The sequence below is a fragment of the Lepidochelys kempii genome, chromosome 7, assembly GCF_965140265.1.
Source record: "Lepidochelys kempii isolate rLepKem1 chromosome 7, rLepKem1.hap2, whole genome shotgun sequence".
In the NCBI taxonomy this organism is placed as follows: domain Eukaryota; kingdom Metazoa; phylum Chordata; order Testudines; family Cheloniidae; genus Lepidochelys; species Lepidochelys kempii.
The window spans coordinates 41,818,469-41,833,286 of record NC_133262.1 but is presented as its reverse complement, the minus strand read 5'-3'; the positions used below and the strand labels follow the sequence as shown (position 1 = coordinate 41,833,286).

The window sequence follows — 14,818 nt, the reverse complement described above, 5'->3', positions numbered from 1 at the left end:
TATGTAATCAGAGATATCCCTGGAACTCCTTGCCCAAAGTTACAATTAAGACCAAAACCTTAGCCAGATTCAAAAAAAGATATTAGCCATTTATATGGATAACAAGAATATTGAGTGTTGTAACAGTAATTGCTAAAGATCCAGTGTTTTGAAATGGATGTGTAAGTATTTATACTTCACAGCTATTGTGAGGTTTCTTGTACTTTTCTTCTAAAGCAGCTGGTATTGCCCATTGTTTGTGACAGGATACTGGACTAGATGGACAACTGCTCTGATTCAGCATAGATGCTCCCATAAAGGTTACCTGATCGTTTGGCCATTTGCAGATCTGAGCAGATTTCTTAGCTTTATCATTTCCTAGCATTAATCTGTGACTCTGCCACGTGTGCATTACTTCACTTTACACCACTGTATTTAGTTCTTTGTTTTCTCAGCATCAAATTGTCTTTTAAAGTATTCTTTACTTATCTACATCATTTTTTAAATATTTATTTTTAAGAGATAGATGAACTATTACATCCTTTTGGCAGACTTTTGCCATATTACCAACCTTCTAGAAGACATGAAATTTTAATCACTGTTTGGGTGTATGGACCTGATCCTGCACCCCTTACTCTCACAAAGAATCTAATGAGTAATTCCATTTACTTCATTGAGAGAATCTTGCAGAGTCAGATTTCTCAAAGTAGGGTTCTCCAATAGTCATGTACTCTTCCAGTGTCCAGCAACTGAAACAATTTTATTAATGATATTTAATCCCCAAATCCATGCAAAAGTAATAATTGTGTAAACAGTCTTCCAAATCCTTCATTGAGAGTAAACACACAAAATACATACATCCCTTCCTTTTTGAAGGGAAAGAAATATGAGGCTATTAAACAACAAGAGGTACTAATCCAAAAATCCAGAAAGAGATGTTAAATAAGGTAATTATTCAAGAGGAAAGAACTAAGTATCTGGGAATGAGATAACATGGATTTTCCCCAGGTTTTTGGTCATAGGAAACAGCACAAATAGAGCATGGATGCTAGGCTTGTGCATGAAGAACCCTAGTCTTCCCTAAAAAACTAAGACAGAGCAGAAAGCATCGTCACTTTTATGCAACGTGCACATTTAAATCCATGCCTTTCAATATAAAACTCCCACTAGTGCTAACAGAAGTTTCATAGTTGACTGAGGGTATGTCCATTTATTTATTTATTGCATCTAGTCTAGACGTGATAAATCGACCGCCGAGCACTCTCCCATTGACTCCAGTACTCCACCAGGGCGAGAGGCGCAGGCAGAGTCGACGGGAGAGCGACAGCAGTTGACTTACCACAGTGAAGACGGCGCGGTAAGTACATTGACTTCAGCTACATTGACGTTGCTATCTATTGACGATCTATCCCCCCCTCCCAGTGTAGACCATGCCCGAGAGCAATATTCATGGTCCTGAGACTGTACATGAGGGCTAGAGCAAATTTCAGCCAGAGGGAGTTAATACAGATAGCTGCAAAGGAGAAGAAAAGAGAATTTTTGAGTGGAAAGCCAGAGTATTTTATTGTGGTAAGTGAAGGAATGCCCTACAAACTGTTCATACATACAATACAAGACAAATACAAGCAACAGTGAAACCCAAAGCTTTACATCTAGCTACTTTTTGGATGCTATAAAAACAGTGCCTTACCCTCCTTGTTCAAAGAAGTCTCAGCAGGCAAATTTGCTGCAGAACAGGATACTTTAAGGGACATGTCAGCGCTGAAAGTCTCTTTTGTAGGAAAAGATTTTTTTCCAGTCTGAAGAGAACATCCTTCCAATTTTACAATTCTGGAGGGACTCTTCTTAGGGCTAAAAGATTAAATCAAATGCTTGGATAAAGGACTACTTGGGGTAATTTCTGAATGTTACTAATAAGAAGTATCACACCTTTTTTTAAAATACACATCAGTTTCCATGAATTCTGATGTGTCATGGGTATTGCGCAGGCAGAGTCGACGGTATAGGTATTATGTACTAATTTATTTAATTATTAAATATTATGTACTAATTTAACTAATAATATAGGTATTATGTACTAATTTATTCAAAGACAAAATTGCACATTTTGAAGTGTTTGCTAACACTCTGTGAAATCATAAAGTAAGTTATTTCACAAAATACACGAACATACTACGTTTCCACCTGTATTTACAGTACTGTTAGTGTATATTATTTACACTTGAATTACTTAACTAGCTAGAGCATGATCCAGCTCAAAATACATATAGCTTTTTGGGCAATGCAAGATGTGGATTCTGGCTGAAAAAGTCAAACTTATTTTGTTGGGGGAAGAGGTCAGCTTACTGCAGGTCAACAGAAAAAAAAAAATCTGTTAAGACAGTGGAAGAGTTCACAGGAGAGCATCTCGTCTTCTGTGCTCTACAACTTCCTATTATGAATCCACTGTCTCTCCAGTTATGGCTGTACAGGCACGTAGTATATTACAAGATTAAAGTTAGAGTAACCCCCCCCCAAGCAGCTCCAAGAGGTAAAACATGTGGGTCCTGGTCCAGCTCTCAATTTAAAAACAAACAAGGCACAGGGAACTTTAAAATCTCATCATACAAGTGTCTGGGACTGGTGGGGACCAGAGCAAAAAAGAGAGAGACATCCTCCCAGGCTAATGGAGGACAAAGGTACCATGTTAGGTGAACTTCTGCAACACAGAATCATAGGACTTGAAGGGACCTTGAGAGGTCATCTAGTCTAGTCCCCTGAACTCATAGCAGGACTAAGTATTATCTAGACTATCCCTGACAGGTCTTTGTCTAACCTGCTCTTAAAAATCTCCAGTGGTGGAAATTCCACAACCTCCCTAGGCAATTTATTCCAGTGCTTAACCACCCTGACAGTTAGGAAGTTTTTCCTAATGTCCAACCTAAACCTCCCTTGCTGCAATTTAAGCCTATTGCTTCTTGTCCTATCCTCAGAGGTTAAGAAGAACAATTTTTCTCCCTCCTCCTTGTAACAACCTTTTATGTACTTGAAAACTGTTATGTCCCCTCTCAGTCTTCTCTTTTCCAGACTAAACAAACCCAATTTTTTCAATCTTTCCTCATAGGTCATGTTTTCTAGACCTTTAAATGATTACAGACAACAGTGCATGCACTATGGTAAGAGTTTGAACTCAAAACATTTCATATTAAAGAAATTTTCCATGCATTAAGTGAAAGAGTTCTCTTTGGCCTTACAAAAGACCCTGGAAAACTGAAGAGTTTTTAATCTGAGTAATAAATATTTTTAGAGCTGTATCAAAATATGCTTTGAATAAACCTGAAACACAAATGTCAATAAACCTAACGTTTTAAAATTCACAGTAAAGGACACATTTTAGCTAGAAGCAACTTTACAATGAAAAGATACTAAATCAGAGCTTTATACTTCAGACTTTAGCTTTGTTATTTTATACCCCGGGAAACTAATTTTCATACACTTTATTTGTTCATGTGATATTTGTGCTGCGTTTGACAAAAGAATGCTAGTGTACTGCAATTTTCAACACCTTTGCTCTTTGACACCAATCGAGTTATGCCAGCAGAGAAGTTGCTCTGCAATGTTTAATGAAACTCCATACATGAAATAATTCACATTTGAATTTTCTGTCTTTCAAAACTATTTGGTACCTGGCATTTGTAACTGACGGATTAACAGGCTTAGTTCTTTCACAGTTCTGAAGTTTTGCTCTCAATTCATTCATTTCAGCATCTTTAAACTGCAACTCTGACTGCAATGACTGTAACTGAAAGAGGAATACAAGTGAGTAATTTTGCATTAAACACTATATAAACTGGAAGAGTAACAAACACAGAATCATAGAAATGGAGGGCTGCAAGGAACCACAATAGGTCATCTAGTCCATTCCATCCCCTGCTTCCTTCCCCCCAGTGGTGTGGCAGAATTAAGTATACTTAAACCATCCTGACAGTGTTTGACTAACGTATTCTTTAAAACCTTCAATGATTGGGATGTTACAGCATGAGTTTGTTGACCTTTGATGCATGACTTAAGCTCAGATCAGGAATAATCATTTCTATCTTAGAAAGAGTTAAGATGTTTGCTAAATTAGTGCAAATGAAACTAATGCTATAATTCATACAGGAATAAGCAAAGAAACAAACATTTTAAAGTAGGCTTTGCAGTGAGTCTGATTCCTAGTATTTAGCCTGTGGCCTACTGGTAGTAATAATTAGCATAAGGCCACATTAGGCCTAATACAAGTTAGCATTAGTAAGTAACCTTGGTCAGAAGAGTTAACAATATATATATTTTGTGGTTAAATTGTCTAGACAGCAAAGGTTTTATTTAGCCAGGCCTCCTTAACGGGACTGCATACAGAACAATCTATCGGTGCAAATGCTTACAACAGTTGTCCCAAAAATAAATAGCAGGAATGGAAAATATAAACAAAAAGACAAGACTTAATCAAATATGGTCTTGGAAATAAGTGGATGTAAGGAATAGGTGGCTAAAAAGGAATCATACCCAGCTCTCAGAAGGACCTTGGCATAACAGGTTGGTGACCACCTTAATGCTAAATCTCATCTTAAGGAGAACCCACAGATCCGCAGATTCATGAGTATGCATGATGTGAATTCTGCTGTCATTCTTGTTTTTCTAGTTCTGTGATTTTGCTTATCTTGATCATGCTCTTAATAAAACTAAAAAGTCTCTGTGTGTGCATCTCACTAATCATCTTCTTAGCCCTGGTCTACGCTGGGGCGGGGAGTCGATGTAAGGTACACAACTTCAGCTATGAGAATAGCGTAGCTGAAGTCAACATACCTAGATCGACTTACTGCAGCGTCTTCATGCCGGTGAGTCGACTGCCGCCGCTCCCCCATCAACTCTGCTTGCACCTCTTGCAGTGCCGGAGTTCCGGAGTCGACGGGAGAGCATTCGGGAATCGATTGCTATCCGGCGGGTAGCGTAGACCTACCCTTAATCTCTAAGTAGTCACCAAGGAGCAAACCTATTGATGACAAGGGCATAAAGTTTCAACTGCTATTGAGAAGCTTTAAGTTAACCTTCCCTTTCAAGTCAGTGTCAAAAGAAAAGGGCTTTGCCGTGAAGATACTTGTTTATGCTAATAATTCACCTTTTGCTCAGCTACCACCAACCTTCCCGCGCTTACATATAGATTACCATACTACTACACCAAAACTACAGTTATTAACTCAATGCAACCTAAGCCAAAACACTCAGTTCATTTGTACGCTATCCCAGCTGAGAATCAGATACAACACAACACAACCAAACATTGGTACAATAAGGCAAACTCATCATGATGGTTACTGTAGTTAGTTGCCACTCAAGGGAGGACTGCACTAGAGGACCCGAGCAGTGGGGTAAGCAGCAGCAGCAACCTTTCACAGTGCTTTTGGGGGAAAACTGAAGAGACAGAAAGTTGGAGTTCGGCTGTAGAAACAGAGATACAATGCTTTTTAAGTTTTCAGTTATGGGGCTGTAATTCTAGTTTGAACATTCCAGGTCCTTCCAAAAGCCACTTGTGCAACACTCCTATAATTTGTTAGAAGAACATCACCACTGTCCCCTATGAGGAAGTTATCCCATAATTTGGATAAAAAAGTCCATTCCAGGTCCTTCCAAAAGGACCTTGTGGACAGTTATGGGGCTGTAATTCTAGTTTGAACATTCCAGGTCCTTCCAAAAGCCACTTGTGCAACACTCCTATAATTTGTTAGAAGAACATCACCACTGTCCCCTATGAGGAAGTTATCCCATAATTTGGATAAAAAAGTTAGAGGAAAGTTTGCTATAAATGCCCTTCTCTTGATTAAGTAATGACTGATTCTATTTTGCTTAAGTCACAAACAAACAATTGACAGGTTTCAGAGTCTCTAAGGTGCCACAAGTACTCCTTTTCTTTTTACAAACAATTGAGCTTTTCCACATAAGAAGTTAGACAGCTATAACAGAGGGAGAAAAAACAAAACAAAAAACAAACCACACACGCTACCTTTTTGGAGAACTCCTTTTCTTTTTCACTTAGTGTCTGATCTTTTTCCTTTTCCAATAGCATGTATGATCTTCTCTGTTCCTCCAAAGTGCATTCCATCTGCAGCATTGAGTCCCGCAAAATTTTAATTTCTCCATTTTTAATAAGGATTTCATCCTGTATTTCTTTCAGCTGCAAGCAGAGCATACCTTTAAAAAGTGTGGATTTACAACACTGATATTATGGATTCAATTCAGCCAAAAACAACAGAAATCACAATTTGGCCTAGAGTTGTTCTCCTGAAGAGTAACCTGATTTGTTTTTTAAGCAGACTGGCCTTCTGCAGATCCAGGCATCCTAACCACGGTGATTAAAGATACCTTAAACAGGACTTAATCCAAAGGTCACAAATTAAACCACCACCAAAAATTGCTGTAATAACCAGTACACCAGCCGATTAAGAAAAAAAAAGAGGCAATTAACCTTTTGCTTAACTTCTTCATGTTGTGTTTGCAGTACTTCAAATCCAAATGTGTCTTTAATTCCAATATCTTCAGTGCCATTTCCTGGTGAAAAGAGGGAATTCTGATACCAACTCCACTTTGAAGCATATAACAAGTTATTATTGATAACATTTCAACATCTCACTTTTTTATTATTACTCATCACATATTTTCTAGCTTGTAAGGATTATATATTTATTGGTAAATGTCAGTAAATGTCAATTTCACCATACACATGCAAACTAATGAAAAAATATTTCTGTCAATCAAAATTTACAGACTGGAAAAGTGTGAAAAATATTATTTGGGAACTCAGTTTGATTTAAGCATATTTACTTTGTATACTTTGAAATGTGATGTTGACAGTTTGTGTTTTTATAGTTATAAAGCTTTAACTTTTTGAATGTCAACATCTACTGTCATTAAATAATTGTCTGACCTCACACCCGTAGTTTCCCACAACTGTGAAAATTTAAATTGATAAAAATTGAAAAAAATGCTTTAAAATAATCAATGTCATCCACTGAAAATTATAAAACAAATAAAAAAAGAATTCTGCCAAGCCCATATATATATATATATATATATATATATATATATATATATATATAGTTATTGTGGAAATAGAAGTATCAATAGACACACACACACACACACACACACTAGTATTTTGGCACTAACTCAGGAAACTGATACTTCTGTTTCCACAATAACTTTACTATAACCCATCCATTAGGATTTCTTTACTCAAAAAAGAAACAAAAAAACCCAACAAAGCAAACAACTTGTAATGAGGGTGGATAAAATCAGGTTTTTAAAAATTTAAGATTTTTATTTTGTCATTTAAATTATAATAAGTGTTTCTTTTAAAAAATAAGCCTGTTTAAAATGAAATCTGAATTTAATACAAAATATGTTAAGGCCTAAACTTCTTATAATCTCAAAACATTTAAATAAAAACGTTAAATCCAGAAGCCTCTATCAAAAATTTAAGTTGAAGTGTGCTTTTTTCTACATAAAGAAAAAATTAGGGGAAAAACCATCAAGTTTTCAAGGTCAAGCTTTATAAATATGGCACAACAGGTTATGTAGTGTATTAAGGACTTGTTTGGTTTAGTAAGAATTAAATGTATATGCTGTTTTGTGTGTTTAATTAAATTCCATTTACCATCCTCATTCAGCTTGACAAATCATGAGCAAAAAGTTAATTATCTACTAAATAAGCAATGTATCATTGATTTTCTGCCATACTAAAATGTACAATTAATAAAGAAGAATCTGAAAATATAAAGGTATATCACTGCTTAAAATAACGTATACTATAGTGTATTCTCCTAGGTAGCAAAAAGATCTATCAAATCTAGGGGAAAAGGCTCTACTTAGTTGTAAATCAACATCTTTGAATGGTTATAAACCAATAAGAATGCACCTTTCTATAGAAAATAACTAACGTACAAATGGAAAAGTTCATTAAAATCAATTATTTAAATTGAGGTTTTCCACTTGAAGATTTAAATCATCCACACTATTTGCAGTACCTTAGACTACTGAAATAATTGGCCACAGGTTGATTCTCCACCACCAAGAACTTTTAAATCAAAATTGCATATTTTTCTAAAAGATATGCTGTAGAAATTATTTTGGGGAAGTTCTATGGTTTGTTTTATACAGGAGGTCAGACTAGATCAGGGATGGGCAAACTATGGCCCGCAGGCCGGATCCAGCCCACCAGCCATTTTAATCCAGCCCTTGAGCTCCCACGGGGGAGCGGGGTCTGGGGCTTGCCCCACTCCGGCACTCAAACCAGGGAGCAGGGTCGGGGGCCACTCCATGCAGCTCCAGAAAGCAGCAGCATGGCCCCACTCCAGCTCCTACATGTAGAAGCAGCCAGGGGGCTCCTCACACTGCCCCTGCCCCAAGCACCACCCCCACAGCTCATTGGCCAGGAACTGTGGCCAATGGGAACTGCAGAGGCAGTGCCTGCAGACAGGGCAGCAAGCAGCAGAGCCACCTGCCCATGCCTGTGCATAGGAGCCGGAGAGGGGCTATGCCACTGCTTCCGGGAACCACTTGAGGTAAGCATCGCCCGAAACCTGCATCCCTGAGCGTGCCCCTCCGACCCCAACCCCTGCCCCAGCCCCAGCCTTGATCCACCTCCCACCCTCTGAACCCCTTGGTCCCAGCTCAAAGCACCCTCCAGAACCCCAAAGCCCTCATCCACAGCCCTACCCCAGAGCCTGCACCTCCAGCCAGCGCCCTCACCCCCCCATGCCTCTGTTCCAGCCCAGATCCCCCTCCCACCCTCCAAACTCCTCGGGCCCAGCCCAGAGCACCCTCCTACCCCTCATCCTCAGCCCTACCCCGGAGCCTGCCCCCCAGCTAGAGCCCTCACCCTCCCTGCACCCCACCCCTGCCCCAGCCTGGAGCCCCCTCCTGCAGTCTGACCTCCTAATTTCTTGTCCTCATCCCCAGCCAGAGCCCTCACCCCCTCCCACACCCCAACCCCCATTTCATGAACATTCATGGCCCGCCATACTATTTCTATACTCAGATGTGGCCCTTGGGCCAAAAGGTTTGCCCACCCCTAGACTAGATGATCACAACGGTCCCTTCTATGAAATTAGAAGAATTTAAACATCTAGTTTACTTTTTGATATTTATCTTGATTGTTTACTTTTTGAATTCTTCCTCCATGAAAGCTGACTTAAAAAATAAACAAAAAAAACTTGGATTCTATTTTTCTTTTAGGTTCCTATCCACTTTGACTTGTTTGGATTATAAACACTACTGGATTTAACGTATGCAATCACTTCTATTGGTCTTAAGTTTGTAGAAGATTCTTTTCTCTTACTCCATTCTCACACAAGCCACTTAGATTTTAAGCCAAATTCAATAGAAAGTGTCCTTTAAGCGTACACATTGTTATCACAGATAAGCAATGACCTCCGAACACCAGGTATTCTCCAGTGCCCACCCATCAAATATTAAACTGGCATAAACCTGGGCTCTGAATTTGTGGCTAGCTCCACGCACCAGCCCAGAGTTTTGCCTTCAAAACAGAAGCTTCAGGGTTAAGGATCTATTTAGCTTTTATAAATTCAGACACTAACCAGTTAAGGCTAAATTCCTAACAATTAAATTTTTTTCTTTTCCATTACAGCTTACTAGGAGTCAACTGGCAGGCACTCATACCTGAGATATTCTTCTTCTGTTTGTAAGGTACTATGTAAACTATGCATGTATCACCGATGAAACACAGCCACATTCAACATGCTGTACAGCTTTCTGGGGGCGGGGGGGGAAGGGGGGAATGGGAAGAGAGGGAGCATTTTGTCCAGGGCACGGGTAAACTTCTACTCTCACAAATGCTCCGGGACCTTCCACATACTGGCCAAAGAGTCAGGAACATGGATATTCCTGTCTTATCTGAGAGACTCCATATTCAATCAAGTCACACAAAATTCAATTTACGTACTCTGAAAGGTGTAGAGCTGATTTAAACCCGATTTAAACCCTGCTGGATTTAAAAGTGATGTTCCAGGGAAGTGAGGTATTTCATAACCAGTGCTTAGACCACTAGTAGATTCTCATTAATATTACAAATGTTATAAACAGTAGTGCAGATAACAATTGAGGTTTGTTTTGGCCAGAAAAAGTTATTGATCAGCATTTACAATGAGTAGAAGATCCCACCCATTCAGAGGATTTAAGTTTGTTGCATGATATTTATGAACAGGTCACCTTCCCTTCTCTCCCAAAAGGGAATTTAAAAATCACTTGTGCATATGACAGATATTACACAATCACGTGTAGCCTAGTGGTTAGAACTGAAGTCTGGGAAGCCAGGTATTCTAATTCCATTTCTGCCTCACATTTGCTGAATGTCCATCAGCAAGCTACTTCCCCTTACAGTAGCATCTGGTTCAGAGCCATTGTGACACTGAGTTAAAGCTTGCTAAATTGGCTTACTTTCCTTAGAATAAGGCGTTGCACACACACAAAAAACAGTGCTATCATATCAAAGTGTGATCTTTCCAAATGATTACACCTACAAATATTTGGAGCACAGCTTCTGAGTACTTCTTACTTAATGCTATTTTATCACATGTAGTCATACTATTTGCCAAGCTCTATAACTAGTTCTTTAAGGCATATCATTAGATGTACATACCAACTCTTGACAGTTAAGTTATCCAGAAATTAAGATTCCCCTGATGATTAGAACATTTTCCCCCACTAATTCTGGTAACTCAAGATAGCTTCAAGAACATAAATGAACATTTCAGCAACAGTGCAATTTACTTTGGGGCTGAGATTAAAGAATCTATTCAAAAGATAATTAATTACTTTAGACATTTTTCTAGGAAGAACAAGTTCAGCATGTCAATCCCCAGATCTGGAAAATAAGGAGACATCAAGGCATTCACATCCCCAATTATAGTCCCATATTCCAAGACTACACATACCGAACTGGTCTTTCATATCTTTTTTTGCACTAGAGGCAACACTCCATTGTTCAATATTCAAAGACTTTTGATTGGTGTTGTTAGGGGTTAAGGATGGTCTAGCATTCTGCTCAGGTTTCTGGATGTGTGTTGTTCTAGAATGAGTATTTGAGTCTAGAACTTGTGATAAAGCCTGTGAGGCAATTATATCTATTTCTTCCAAATCATCAGCTGTGAAGTCATCATTGTCTTCAAAAGGATCTTCTGTTTGTTTGGACTTTGACTCAAAGCTTTTGTAACGCTTGTTTGGAGGAAAGCCATCTCCGTGGTTCCCGATACATCCTCGACTAGTGGATTCTCGATAAACAGAAGACGAAGCCATAATCTGTGCCTGATCCACACCATATAATATGGAGCTATTTCTCTTCTTATTCCCAAATAATGAGTTCACCGACATTCTGTATAAATATTTACCCTATGAAACAAAACAAAAACCATTACATTTTAATGCTCAAAGGACCATTTTCCCAATTAAATTTATTCCACAATATACAAATAAACAATTGAACATATGAAGAAACAAGTGTGCTACCACACAGTGATCTGGGTTCAAGAGTCTCCAGCACAGTCCCTCACTAACTGACTGGAAAAGATGAAGCGATGTTGCAAACTCCAGAGCTTCCCATCCATTTAGAAAGTGATTTTGAATCATTTAAGGTAGAGCAACATAGAAACATATGTTTTTCATGCCATCAGAAATGAACAAAAGAAACAACTGTAGTTTTGTTTACATCCATAAGAATAATGTCATTCTACAGAATATTACTTAACACCATGGAAATTTAACCAAGAAGAAACCATCCATGAATCGAAAGGGCCAAACACCCTTTGAAAAACAGCTCTGGAGGAGGCTCCAGAAAAAGGAGGAGACATGCCCCTGTTCTTTCTTCCTACAGAAGGCTGCATGCCCTTGAAATTCTGCTCTTCATGTTTTCCAAAAGCAAGACACAACATGGTCTTATTTTTAGAGTCTCTGTATAAGCTAAACAAGAACATAAAACTGTCACAGTAAGCTTAAAAACAGCAACATATTTTTTGAAGGGGCATTAGATTCTAAAGCAATCTCATGTCAAATTTGACTAGCTGATACATAGGATCAGCTAACATTTTGAACAAAAGAATGCCTGATAACATCATTACAGTTTTATTTTAATTCCCCCAATTAGAAAAGCAGCTTTCTGACATATGCATAGTAAAATACTATCTGAAGATTACTCTGATTTTAAAGTTTAGAACACACTAAAGATATTTAGTTTCTTGATAGTTGTCCCCTTGACATCAAAGTACCCATATATGACATACATCAAGTGGTACAGACTTCTGCCAGTCCTGCCACGATCTGTTTTAGAAAGCAACATTTAACTCTAAGGCCTGATCTACAGTAGGAAATTAGGTCAGTATAACTACATCGCACAGAGGTGTGAAAAATCCACAAACCTGAGTGACACAGTTAAACCAACCTAACCCATGGCGTAGACAGCACTAGGTCACGGGATTAAGTCTCCTGTCAACCTTGTTACTACCTCTCAAGGAGGCAGAGTACGTATGTCAACAGGATAAGCCCTCCAGTTGATGCAAATAGTGTCTTCACTGAAACACTACAGCGCTGCAACATTTTAACTGTAGACAAGCCATAATCATCAGATGTTCTTTAAAAGGTTTCTAAAAGCTAGGGGCCTAAGTCATTCTCCAGTGTCTCATTAAATAAAGTAGTACAAAATTAGTCTGAGTATCAAAAAATATTTCTATAAAACTATGAAATTGGTTCTCCCAAAGGAAATGTTAGAAACCACATTCTGTTTGAGACATTCAAAAGTACCACTCCTCCCCCCAAAAACCACAAGCCCATCACTATAGACAGGAGTATTTTTAAGTAGATAACCTAAAAGGTCTTTAACATCTCTGATTTCTACTATTTGAAAATAAAGTACTACTCATATAAGAAAGACATCAGTTTTGCTTTGATATTTTCTGGATTGCTTTTACATTAACACAAACCACATCATATCAAGATTATGTTAAATTCGCTAATGCAGGGCAGTGAAGGTGCATCACTCGATTCAGTTCCATTACACAGAAAAGTTAACTGGGCTGATAAAAGTAATTCAGGAAAAAAATAAGAAGACACCTGCCGCCATAAGCAATATATTTCTAACCACAATCACTGGTTTTGAACGAACTCTGGTTGCTGCATTATCTCCAGCCGGAGTTCGCTCTGGCGCCATAGGAGACAAGCCAAACAGAAACACTCCTGCAGGTCTGACGGATGCCAAAACAAGCCAACTGGGGAAGCAAAAGCCAGGCTGGGCCCTGGAGTCCGTCTGTCCATTTTTAAGGATCAGATCCTCTATGACCACTCCGGGCGCTTGTCCTACAGCTCTTCCTTGGACACGCTGGCGGGATGGGGACCCTCCTGAACACCGAGCAGAGCTGACCGTAGCTTGCACGGTCTCCCGCTGTACCTGTGCGCACAGCCCCGCCCCTCGCACCCCCGGGCCAGGCGGTTTGTGGCTCCCACCCCCGGACAGTCTCGGGAGCAAGAGCTCCGAGCACACTCCCCCCGCAGCGCGGGGCTAGCGCTGTCCGATCCCCGCTGCCCGCACCGCCTCCTCAAGGCAGCCCCTGCCCAGGAAAACACCCTGCCCCGCGGGGCGACAGGCGGGCCCGTTACCGCGAGGGCTTCCGCTTGATCGCCGCTCACACAGGGGCCAGGAACGAGGCTCCGCCTCACCGCTGCGGTCCCGGCATCGCGGCCTTCCTAATGGAGTGCGCTCCCCCGCCCCCACCTGCCTTTCCACGCTCTCTGGCCCCGCCAGTCAGCGCAGCCAATCGGCGGCGAGCAGTTATTCCCACTACCCAATCAGAGCACCGCCGGCCAGCATCCCTCGCTCCGGCAGCCTCGGAGGATCTGCTAGAGAGGGGCGTGGAGCTGCCGGATGCAAGAGTCTCAGCGATTGGCCAGCTCTGTAAATTTGTCAGTGGTTGGTCACGCACTCGCCTGAGGGATAAGGCCTCGAACAGCAGGCCCCGTTTCGTGCCTCACCACCTCGTTGTTTCCAGGCTCTAGCCGGCCCCCTGAAACGACCCGGTACCAGCTGCGGTATCTGGAGCCTGCTTCGTTGGAGAGTGACGTGGATAAATGTGGGGATAAAGAACAAAGCCACCCACCTCCGGAACGGTGTGGCCCATGACGGAGCGTGGCCTGTTGACCTCACAGCCTTACCAGGTGACATCACAGCACCTGGCCTGGCCTGGCCTAGCCTGCTGACGTGACAGCCTGGCACATGGCATAGGCTGGCCTGGTGATATCCTGGCACGTCACAGTGCCTTGCTTGGTGACACCACAGCAGGTGACAGGATCTTACTGAGTAGCACCATGGTGCAGCGTGGCATGTCATAGCTTGATGTTTTGGTACAGTGACATAGCTTGACCTGATCTGGCAGCATTATGGTGTCATGACACACCAGGGCCTAGTCTGACAGTATCATGGCATTATGACACCGTTTGGTAAAGTAGAAGCAGCATAATGGGTTCTGGCATTGTTTGCCAATGTTGTGGTGCCATGACACTGTGGCAACATCACAGTGCCATGATACATCATAGTGTTACATGTCTGTATTTTGATGTCTTGGTGTTTTGTAGACACATTCCACCCTTATTTGATTATATGTCCTTGCTATGGTGGCTAATGCCCTCTACCAATCCAATAATGTATGGGAGTGTACACTTTATACTGTATTTCAGCAATAATTGTGCAAAGAAGTATACATGTTCTGAATTTAAGATTTTGCACAAATGGCACATTGCTCCTTAAAATTGTTATCCTGTATTT

The 14,818-nt window shown here is 40.4% G+C and overlaps 1 protein-coding gene across 7 annotated transcripts in view; it reads right to left on the bottom strand.

Annotated features, from left to right (window-relative positions):
• ATRIP (ATR interacting protein) overlaps positions 1 to 13,787 on the bottom strand; it is a 28,453-nt gene extending 14,666 nt beyond the window's left edge. Inside the window, exons 1-6 of one of the 7 annotated variants that reach the window (XM_073352374.1) lie at positions 13,657 to 13,787; positions 10,947 to 11,400; positions 6,461 to 6,543; positions 5,999 to 6,169; positions 3,645 to 3,760; positions 1,670 to 1,830 (exon numbers count right to left, since the gene is read on the bottom strand). In XM_073352374.1, coding sequence (XP_073208475.1) covers positions 1,670 to 1,830; positions 3,645 to 3,760; positions 5,999 to 6,169; positions 6,461 to 6,543; positions 10,947 to 11,382 — 967 coding nt within the window. In that variant the 5' untranslated portion in view covers positions 11,383 to 11,400; positions 13,657 to 13,787. The other 6 variants (XM_073352375.1, XM_073352376.1, XM_073352373.1 and 3 more) reach the window with 6 other exon arrangements.
• Between the last annotated feature and the right edge of the window lie 1,031 nt (positions 13,788 to 14,818).